This window comes from Corvus moneduloides, chromosome 18 (genome assembly GCF_009650955.1).
Source record: "Corvus moneduloides isolate bCorMon1 chromosome 18, bCorMon1.pri, whole genome shotgun sequence".
Lineage (NCBI taxonomy): Eukaryota > Metazoa > Chordata > Aves > Passeriformes > Corvidae > Corvus > Corvus moneduloides.
Window position 1 is genome coordinate 5,947,913 of NC_045493.1, and position 10,793 is coordinate 5,958,705.

The window sequence follows — 10,793 nt, forward strand, 5'->3', positions numbered from 1 at the left end:
ATTGGTGCCTGCCAAGAGCTGCCTGGAGCTGGGGTAGCAGCAAGCGTGAGCTTGGAGCTGTGAGCCCTGGGGGCCTCAGAAGCTGCCTCAGGAGCACTGCATGGCCAGGAACGTGCTTGGGGACCCGCTGGAGTGCGTCACAACCAGAAGGGTACTGCCTGAAGATTTAGGCCAAAACCCACTTTCCCAGTTCTCATGTGCTGCCAAATGCTGTCACAACCCAAGAGCTTGTGGGGACCTGAAATATGACATCCTCCAGCAAAAAGCAGGAGCATGAAACTCCCCAGCTTTGCTCCTCCCATGGGATGATGTGGGGACAGACTGTTCTGAGCCTGGCTTCCTGCAGCACAACCTCATAGGCCACCTCCAGACTGATCCAGGGTATCCTTATCCACCCCAGGGCCTGGGCATTACACCATACAGGGTGATGCAAAAATAAATACCCTATGATGCCTCCACCATGAGAGCAGGGCACAGGCTGCTTATCCCTGGCTTTTGTCCCAAGGCAAGGCAGGCCTCGTTTCCCCCATGCCACATCCTGCAGCACCCCCAGCCCTGAAGAGAGGCGGGTCTGGAGCACAACCATGTGCCTGGCAGCCCCTCAGCACCCCTGAGCAAACAATGAACGGCCCAGCAGCACCAAAGTGAAGGGTGAGAGGTACCCACTGCCCCAGGCTGTGCCAGGTCAGCTGCTGGGGCTGGGAGAGGTGGGGGAAAGGGCTCATGGTGAGGGTGGTTGAACCCTGGCCTGACCCTGAGATGGGGCTTGTAACCAGCTGCTTTTGGGCCAGCAGCCATGAGCTGGGGATTGAGGCAACAAGTGCAAATATGAGGAAGTGAGAATTGCTCCATTTCCCTCTCCCCTGAGTGAGCGGACCCATTTCCTTTATTTTTACAGAGAAATAGCCCAATCCTCCAAAACAACAAAGTGTCTCAAACCACAGCTTCCCTTTTGACCTAGAACCTGCTTTTGGATGCATGAAAAGCTGCAGCCCCTGCACCATGCAGAGATGGTTACCCCTGGGCCAGGGAGAGGCTTCTGCCCCTGAAGGTGCAGGGCTCAGAGAACCAGCTTGGGGCTCAGTGATTAGATTTGCAAGAACAGGAATCTCTTGTGGTCTCCATTTTCTTTCCCCCATGGGGCAAGGAGCCAAGGCCCAGGCTGCACATGGCAAGCACCCACAGCCTCTGGATGTGATGGTGTTCACACCACGTGGACATAGGTCCACTATCACTTCCAAGCATCCACTGACACACCACAGCCAGCCTGGCCATGCAGGAGAGGCCTGGGGCCACCACTGCTCATTGCCAGCCACCTCTGCAGCATCAGGAGAGCTCTAGGTGCTATTATGGCTGAGGGAGCAAGTGTGCTTGGGCCTTGCACATAGGAAAATGCAGATGCATTGCAACAGCAAAAGAAAAATAACCTGCTAAAAATGGGAGAAAAAAATCACAAGTCATCAAGAACCAAGATGTTTTTTTCACACTGGATTTGGCCCTGTAAGGCACATTATCTGCCACTGCTACAGCAGCAAAAATATCTGGCAACGAAGAATTAACTGATTCCCTAATTACAGATAGCAGGGGCTGAACTGCAGCAGGAAGCAGAGAACAGACATTACAACAGCATTACAGGAACAGCCAATCTGAAGAGCACTACAGCCTTCAAACAGATCCAGTTATACAGCATATAACCGAAAGTATGTTACATTTTCAACAAACATGTGAAGGCCCGACAGTGTGGCAGAATCAAGACTGATTTTAGTATGGCTGTCTAGGGTAACTCACTTGAGAGCAAACACAAAACCAACAGCATCCACAGGATGTTTAATGCCATCTGCTTTTAAGCATGAATTGCACAATGTGGAAGTAACCACCCTCAGATACCACATTCCCCTATTATTCCAGCTACACCTTGGTATGAGCACAGTCAGTTTGAAATGCTGTGGCAGAGAGGTGCCACATCCCACTCCTGATCCATGTGTACACCCCATCCACAGTCCCTCGAATGCTGCTCAGTCTTTCCATGCATCCCACACTCAGAGGAGCTTCTGCACCCACATCTTCTGTGGGGCAGGAATCCCACATCTACTCCTTGCTCCTGGTCTCCTCAGTGACCCAAACTGCAGGCCAGGGTCTGACCACCTGCCTGTGTACCTAACGGAGAGGTCCTATGCTTAATGGGGACAAGCATTTCACTATGAAATAAATAGTATTTGAAATTACCTAAGAACTTGGTTCATATTTAGCCAGTTCAGTCCTTAAAGAACAATTCTGAAAGCATGGAAACTTTAGTAAATGCACTCCTTTTACATTGATTCATGAGCACCTGAAAATAATTTTTTTGTTTAAAGAAAAAAATACAGCCTTCAAGTATTTCTGGGCTAAAAAGGCAAAAATTACTAATTTTTGAGTCATAATTCCTAGCAATGCCATGTTGATCAATTTATTTTCACAAGGTGTGCTATAAAAACAGCCCCTGGGAAGGGTTTTTCACAGTCAGGGATACGAGTTTTGGAAGTGTCAGGGGAAACCACACAAGAGGAAGCTCTCCACCAAGACAAACACAGCATCCAACACCCCAGACCTCAGAGAAGGCTGCAGACACTCCTCAAGTTGCTGGATAAGACTTTCCATGGATATTCCCTCAGTAAAACATCCCCTGACTATAGCAAACGCCAACACTGCCAAGTGTTACAAGTGTGGTGCAAGAAGTGAACACATCTGGCTACGCCTGCTTCCTCCTAAAAGGTGCACGGTGCTTCTCCAGGCTGGATCACACTACACGAGGGCTCATTTCACACACAAAGGTCAGCTCATATGCAGCAACCACAGCACTGAGTGCAGGCTATGTATGGTTAAAATTGCTCTTCCTTTTTTTGGCCAATTCTAAAAACTAACGCCGAAAGTTTCAAAGAATAGGAGGAAAACACCAAAGAAAAGCCCCAGTGTGGCTATCAGAAGTACCACTTCTGTCTTTCAGAATGGCACTGTCATCGTGGTGGATGACACGGGACTGTCCCTGGCTCCTGCATCATGATTATCAACTCTGGAGCCACACACAGAGCAGCTATAAAAAGAAATCTGGTTCCTTCCTTCTGCCAGCTGCAGAACAGGGCAAGCTCAAAACCTGCAGAAGAAAAGTCTGAGCAAAAGCAGCAAGGCAAATCCCATTCTGCAAAGTGTAAGGAGTGAAGGAGGAAATTAGGTCCTCTTAAGGAACGCTGGTTTTAACAAGATCACAAAGTTAGTCAAACTTGTGAACTGCACTGGTTTAAAGAGAACCTCTCTAAAATTCTGTGTCATGCCTCAGTATACACACGGTCATGTCCTCCCTTCTGCAAACTACAAACTCAAACTAGTTTGACAATCTGGAGCCAAGTCCAGTTCAGCCTTCTAGAAAGGTTTACCCCACTTAAGAAACAGACGTTGGTATACAGAAACGAATTTAAATGCACAGCTGTCTTAAAAAACAGAAAGGTATCTTTAAGAAATTATCTGCATTTTCCCAGTTTCCAGTAACCAGTCTGCAGTTCTCTGAGCACAGCCAGATCACTATCACCTTGCTGGTGATCGGAATGTTCAGAAGAAATCAGATGCCTTTCTTCTTTTGGGAAGCTGCAGTAAATTGTCCGTGATGGATGTAGTATCCTGAGATACTGGTGTCTGAGATACTGTCCTAGACTGTGGGGTGCTCTGGGGGGTTTGAGGCCCACTGGCCGGGGTCTTGTAACCAGGAGTTCCTGTGTGGGCTGGGGAGGGAGTGTAGCTGGCTCGCAGGGCTTTGTCAGTGTATTTACTTGCAGTCCTGTTTACAAGTCTTTGCAAAGCGGGTGACATTGCTGGGCTTAGTCCTTTTGGAGTAAGGCTGAAATAGAATAAACAGTTTTAAGAGATTTTACAGTAAAAAATCTGCCTTTATCAGGAAAGGCATTATTACCTCCCTACATGAGTTCCCCCCCACAGAGCAGACTCACTGCCTGCAGGTAAATGCAGCCTGTCTCTCTAGAGAAACGAGTGACAGAAACACTGCCTACTGCCCTCCCAAACCTGAGTGACGCTGCCCAACTTCTCCTTTGAGCCCATTCTGTCCTTCCTGTGACCCCCCCAAGCAACTCTTATCATGTCTCCTCTTTGCAATGAGGCAAGACACTGATCCAGAAGCATCGCTGGGTGGCTGCAGGGCAGAGCAGTAATGCATACAAGGAGTGTCAGGAACAGCCACCAGCCACTTTCCCTCAGGAATTAAGTTCCATTTCTAAATTTCTAATAACTTCCAGTTCGAATGTACCTCTTCCTGCTTCCAGTATCCTTCCTTACCATTCCTCCCTTTCTACACGTGCTGATTTAAATGTCATCAGATAATACCCACCCTCAGTTCTGCTATCAAAACAGAAGTCTCACCTGGCCAAGTTTTCTGTCACTTTTCGAAGTGCCTCCTGCTTCTTTGCTCGGTTTTTAGCTGCCACTTCATTGGCCATCTTGAGTCCTAACCGCTCACGGCGCCCGGGCTCCAGGATCTATAAATGGATCACACAGTTCACTCACCAAGGCACTCAAGAGTGCTGAAAAAATGAGTCAAAGCACCTTCAAAGCTGGATTCCAGTGCACAGGGATCTAAAGCAGGTAGAAGTGGGGTCAGCCCGCACCTCTCTGCTGCTGCATAAAAGCCAAAGAGGACACAGAGCCCTTCAACCTGCCTTAGCAAGAAACAAAAATGGTAAAACCAGTCCAGTCAAGGAAGCAGCCATTACCTCTGGCATTTCCTCCTGCTGTTTCTCCTAGATAAACAATGTCACCTGTGTCTTGCCTGGCCTGTAGCCAGCCAGCTCTCAGGCATACAGAGACATTGCTAAACAGCAGGAGAACCAGTCAAGGCCTTCGGAGTCTGACAAAACAGAGGCACATACAGCAAATTACACCTTTCTTTAACTAGGAGTCTCAGACAGCTCACATTCAATGCCACCAGCAGGAGACAAGTGGCATGCAGGATTAGGTGCCATTAGTAAAGCCAGAGTGTCTTTTCTACTCTCAACTGATACACCTGCCTCAGGCTGTGACAGTCAGAAGATGAAAACAGAGGAAATGCTGAAATTCCCACCTATTCATACATTAAAATCAGAAAAATTGAGCGTGTCTTCAGCTTCCTCTGAAAGCCACTCTATCTTGGTCCACCACTAAATGCAGAATCTCATTCTCCTGCCAGCAGTGCATATTCCACCTCAGGTAGCTCCAAGTAGATCTCACGTGGATCCATGCTCACCTCCACCCTCCAAGCACAAACTAGATTATTAGTCTTAAGGTCTGGGAACACCACCCAGGCATGTGTCACACTCCATGTTAATCTATTACTTACTCACTTGCCTTTCCCTTCTTAGTTCTTCCCCCCCAGAAAAGAATGTCATGCTGGCTTGCTGACATGAAATACCTTGAAAGCTGGTCCAGGTGTTCTGTCCACATATGGTCTTTCTGACCCTTCCAGACGCAAAGGGGTGCTTTCAATTTCACCCCATGTCATAAAAGGCGACTCATTCACACCTAAAAACAAATTCAAAAAGTCATGCCCATGCAAGATATTTGACTATTCATACACCACAACAACAACAAAAAAAACCCCAAACCAACCAAAAAAAGATACACAAATTAGGAAATACAGCAAATTCATCAACAAAGGAGCCCCTCCACTGCAGAGGAAAAGAGGAAATCACAGCCAGTGTGAATAGTAACATGTGGTCCCCATTAAAAGGGAATCTCAAACTCACAGGATTGCCTGTAGCTGTGTCACCCTCTCAGTTACAACAACCAAGCACCATCCTTTCCATGTCTTTATTTTTCCATTTGCTAAGCTTTTGATTAATGACACTTTCATTTTTCCCTCTGTAGTACTAGTCCTCCCCTCTGCTGCTGTATGAAAACTCCTTCAACACGGGAAACTCTTTAATAAGAAAACAGGTTTCTGCCTGACTTAAGGAGTATGTAATAGCCAAATGTACCCTCCAATCACCTCAGGAGCAGCCTGTACCAAACAGTGACTGCACCTTGTCTAACAGGTGTAGAAAGGATTCTAAGAGCCCGATTAAGTCACTGCTAGAAAATCCCCCTGTCCAGGGTTTGGAAAAGGTATTTACAATGGAGAAAGGAGGTGCTCCAAATGCCACCTACAGGTTTTCCAGAGGGAAAGCTGCAGTATGTGCAGGTTTTGGCATAACCACAAGAAGCACAGGAAACAGCATGGCTGGTGAAGAACAGCTACACATTCAGATACCACGTTTCAACTTGAAGAAAAATAATCAGTTTGCTCTAACTGAAAGGACCCGAAAGCTAGATGATTCCTGAGCAATGGCACAGCAACTTGCTCAGAGCCTCTTGGTGCTATGTGACTTTTCCTACCAGTGTACTGGACTAGGATTTAAGCCCTGCATCCAGTTGGCATACATGGCACAAGGTTTTACCTCCTCATCTAACCCAGTAATGACAGCCTAGTGTTGAACAGAGCATCAAAATAAGTGCAATAATAGTCCTCTTAGAGCAGAAGAAATAAGAAAACCCTCTTACCTGGAGCAGGAGAGGGGGTTGCCACAAATCCATATCCGTTCACTTTTGGAGAATCTTGGGGTATCAGTTCTTTCCCATCGGGTCCCACTTTGCCCTGTTTGTACTGAAATAAAAAAGACAATGCCATTCATGTGGAGAAAGGTGTGAGTCAGCTGTATCCAGCACACACACAGTTCTCCTGGGGGATGAACCACACCAGAGGGCAAAGCCTAACTAGGTTTGAGTCAGAAGAAGTAAAATTATCCAACCTGAGCATTGAGGGCTGCAGCTTGTTGGAGCTGTGATTTGCTCACAGCTTGGCTGAAAGGGTCCTTCACAAAACGGGTGTTTCGATGCACAACTTCCCTGGGTTTCTTAAAGACATCACTCTCATCAGGTACACCTTGAAAAGCAAAATGCCTTTTAAAAAAAGGGCTCTTTTCTCTACTTCACTGGCTCACAGAAATTATCATTTGTATATTTATAGTCAAAAAATAAAACTACATTTACAAAAATATGCATTTTTCTGTAGCAACAAACAGACTAACAAGCCCAAGGAGGATTCTTTGAGCAGAAGCAAACAATGAATGAAGATGACAACAAAGTGCTCATAAAGAAGACAGACCAGGAAAGAGCTTTGGCTGCTAAAAACAAGTACTTCTAGAATACAGATAACGAGCTTTTCAATGGCAGAGAGAACACGATCAAACTTTGGAATCAGAGGCCAAGGATGAAGAAGGTAAGAGAGAAAAGGAAAAGAACGAAAAACCCCACTTTTTAAAAACAGCTTTACAGAAGAAAAAGCACAGCATTACCTGTGAGAGCTGCTCAGTCACGTACAGAAACGCTGTAAGCACTATTTGGAGCCAACACACCTAGGACCAATGGCTCACCTGTTGGGTAATACATGAGGGTGTTTCGAGCCGTGTATTCCCAGGTATCCAGTCCAGCTTTCACGTTCTCCAGAGCTTGCTGCTCGGCTGAAGGAAGTGCCAGGTTTTCATTTTGTCGCTGAAAGGGCAATGGAAAAAAAAATTTAAAAGGTGAAAAAAAAAAAAAATCAGGTCTGAAGCAGCCTCCTGCAATCTTTTATTGGACACAACTTGGAGAGCTCAGTCACAAGCTTAGCCACCTGCCCTAGAACACTTTGCATAAGGCATGTAACAGACTCTGAGGGATAGTTGGGATAAAAAAATAACACTCCCTCAAAACAACGGCAGCAAACACCCACATGTCAGTGCCAAACTTCATTAAAAGGCACTGCATCCCCCACCCATCAATGACACATCTGTGCCAGCTGCTCACTGCTGATGGTTAAAGACTGACAAGGCAGGCCCAGAACAGCTCCTGGACCTCCCCTGCAGGTAGCTGAGGAAGGCAGCACAGCCAGCCATGCTCATGCAGTTCTGTGCTTCAGCAGCTGAGTGGGTTATTACTGATAACAGAAAACTGAAATAAGACAGACAACCTAACTGCAAATAATAAAAGGCAGATGGACAAACAACAGGAACTGTGCTCAGTTGCTCTCCTTGGTGTTGCTGCTTATGGAAGAGGCTGCCAAGGACAGCAATACCTGCACTCTGTGCAGTGCTTTGCAGTCTCAAAGCTTTCAGAAGAGACAAATCCTCAGCAACTAAGTCAGCACTGCTCTTGTGTGACAGAAGGGGGAAAAACAAGACTGCACAAGGAAGCAAATAGCAGTCATAGGACCCAGGAAATTGAGCCTTAGCAGAAACACAGTGAAATGGTATTTCCCTGCTGTGTCCCTCTGGAAGAGCAGGAGGCAATTCCCTACCTGGGTGTACTCCTCCTCTGCGCTGTACAGCCAGGCGTGCTTGACTTTCTCCTTCTCTTTGGCCACTTCCATGATCTGCTCAAACGAAGCATTATCCTCACTCGTGTGCTTTGCTAAGAAGGTGTCCAGGCTGGGCAGAGCATCTTTATCATCTTTTTCTGCTTCTCCTAACAAGAGAAGGGAGGAAGCCTGAGGAAGGTTAATGTCTCCCTTTCTGTGAGAGCACTGTTTCTACCTCCTAACCCAAGGACACACTAATAACTAACATCAAACTTGGTCAAAGAAATAGATCCACACAGAGTGGTACAGTAATAAATCTGTTTTGGAAAATATATAACCAACTTTCACATAAACCTCTTTATGGCATTTACAGCAATTTACTTTAAAGATAAAATGAACAAGTGGCCAGCTGCTGGCAGACGTTTTCTTTTCTGAAGAATTCTGCTAGAGAAACATAATTCTCCTACCTTCTTCTGCAGTCTTGATGCCAGCTTTAGATTTATTTCCCACCGGAAGGCCACCTGGATGCACTTCTGGGGTTTCAAACGTGGCTGGGGTAACATCTGCCAAAAAAAAAAAAAAAATTTTTACTTGGTTACTGGAGCACACAACAGGACTTGCTGTAAGGATCATGTGCCAAACAAGTCACAGAAGGTGTATCAAGAGAACAACAATTTAATTAAAAACTTGTGAAAAAAACTCCAAAATGTTCTATTCAATTCTGTCTCAAGCTCCAAACAAGATTTTGCTCTCATCCAAGATGTTTTTCTCCTTCTGGGAGAAATTCCCAGGAGAGCCACAGCCCAGTATATTTGTCACCCTACACCCTGCTTTTGCCAACAGAAGCAGCAGCAGATTAAACTTAGCCCAGGCCAGGAGCAGCACCTGCAGTGGGGGAGGAAGGGACACTGTCTGGTGACACGTGTCCTTTGTCACAAAAAAGCCACTTACCCAAACCCCACTGCAAAAGCTGAGCCAGGGGCTGGGCCTTAAGAAACACCTGAACTGGAAGTTAAAGAAAACATAGAACACTGGATCCCTGCTGTGGGAACCTCTGATAACCACGAACTTCCCACACCTTCTGTCCCCAGTACATGAAAATCTCAAATGTCTGTAGATGCAACAAGAATCCCTAAAACTACAGACTAAAGTAAGGATTCAAAACATAGCTTAGAATTTCTGATAGTAGAAAGCATATAGCATTACCTAGGGAGCAGGAACTTGGCAAAACATGCCTATAAGGAATGGTTATTAAAAGGCTGCTTTTTCCAAAACCCTTCCCCCAAGGAGTTATTAGACACCATCAAAGAGAAATTCAGCACCAGCCACCAGCCGCTGGCAACTGCTCAAACTGGTACACTTAGTTCTCATGCAACATCAGCCTCGTATCTTTAAGATAAGCACTGCCCACACAAAGCCAGATAAAGCTGAGCAGCAATATCAGATACAAACCCCTTATGCCCCAAAGAGCCAGTTCTTACAGGGTGCAGGTGTGTCCCTCGACGATTTGCTCAAAGAAGAGCCAAACTTGATAGCAATTTGTCTCATTTTCTCCAAGTCGCCATTTTCTTCAGCCTCCAGATACTCCTTCTGTGCTCGCAACTTCTCCACATCGGGAAAAAAGTCTCGCTGGATGATTTTCTCTAAGCTCTACAAAGAGAAAGACAACTGCAATGACGTGCTGGGACACCTGGAGTGCCGGCTCAGTTGGGAGCCAGCTGTGCACAGCCACGGGCAGGCCGGGGAGCCCCCGGGCACAGGGCCGGTGGCAGAGCGCTGACAGCTGTCGCCGCAGGAGGGGCGGGAGCCCGAGGGACGGCTCCGGCCCACTTGGATCCGCAGCCGCGGTTGCAGCGGGCAGCGGCCGCGGGAGGACCCTGCCGGGCGGAGCCCAGCCGAGCCCCGCGGCGCTGGAAGTGCTCGGCCCAAGCACCGGCGGAGCGGAGCCTCCGGCTCAGGCCCGGGCCCGCCGCCGTACCTCGATATAGGCCTCCTCATCCAGGATCTTCTTCGGGTGCCTCGGGGCCAGCGACACCACCTCCTTCCCCGTCACGGCGGCGGGGGCCGCGGCGGCAGCTGGCACTAGGGCGCCGGGAGAGGCCACGGGCAGCGGAATCGCTTCCATCACGTCCGAACCAGTCCGCCGCTCCTTCTCCTCCTCCGCCGCCGCGAACGCGACGGGGCGTGACGTCACATGTCCGCGCCACGGGGAGCCGGAATGCCCGCCCCGCCCCCAGCCCGGGAGAAGCGCGGGCCCGCGTGCGCCCCCTGCCGGCCCGGAGGACCCACCCGGTCCCGCGCCCTGACAGCGGCGCCACCTCGGCCCGAGCGCCGGGATGGGAACCGGGATGGGAACCGGGATGGGAACCGGGATGGGAGCCGGGATGGGAGCCGAGATGGGAACCGGGATGGGAACCGGGATGCACACGGGATGGGAACCGGGATACACACGGGATGAGAACCG

At 48.2% G+C, this 10,793-nt stretch overlaps 1 protein-coding gene across 1 annotated transcript; it reads right to left on the bottom strand.

Annotated features, from left to right (window-relative positions):
- Positions 1-1,457: 1,457 nt before the first annotated feature.
- On the bottom strand, positions 1,458-10,519 carry ESS2 (ess-2 splicing factor homolog). Its single transcript, XM_032128129.1, has 10 exons — positions 10,308-10,519; positions 9,811-9,979; positions 8,797-8,892; positions 8,330-8,496; positions 7,428-7,545; positions 6,804-6,937; positions 6,556-6,658; positions 5,429-5,538; positions 4,405-4,520; positions 1,458-3,868 (listed from the first exon to the last, which is right to left on the bottom strand). The coding sequence occupies exons 1-10, from the start codon at positions 10,452-10,454 to the stop codon at positions 3,583-3,585; spliced, it is 1,446 nt and encodes a 481-aa protein (XP_031984020.1). The 5' UTR covers positions 10,455-10,519; the 3' UTR covers positions 1,458-3,582.
- Between the last annotated feature and the right edge of the window lie 274 nt (positions 10,520-10,793).

What these genes read in the sequence shown, in the direction of transcription:
- ESS2 (XM_032128129.1), bottom strand. Translation starts at nt 10,454, where the DNA reads ATGGAAGCGATTCCGCTGCCCGTGGCCTCTCCCGGCGCCCTAGTGCCA. An exon ending in ATGAGGAGGCCTATATCGAG is followed by an intron (nt 9,980 to 10,307) that starts GTACGGCGGCGG and finishes TTCTCTTTGTAG; the next exon opens with AGCTTAGAGAAAATCATCCA. An exon ending in CAGAGGAGGAGTACACCCAG is followed by an intron (nt 7,546 to 8,329) that starts GTAGGGAATTGC and finishes TTGCCCTTTCAG; the next exon opens with CGACAAAATGAAAACCTGGC.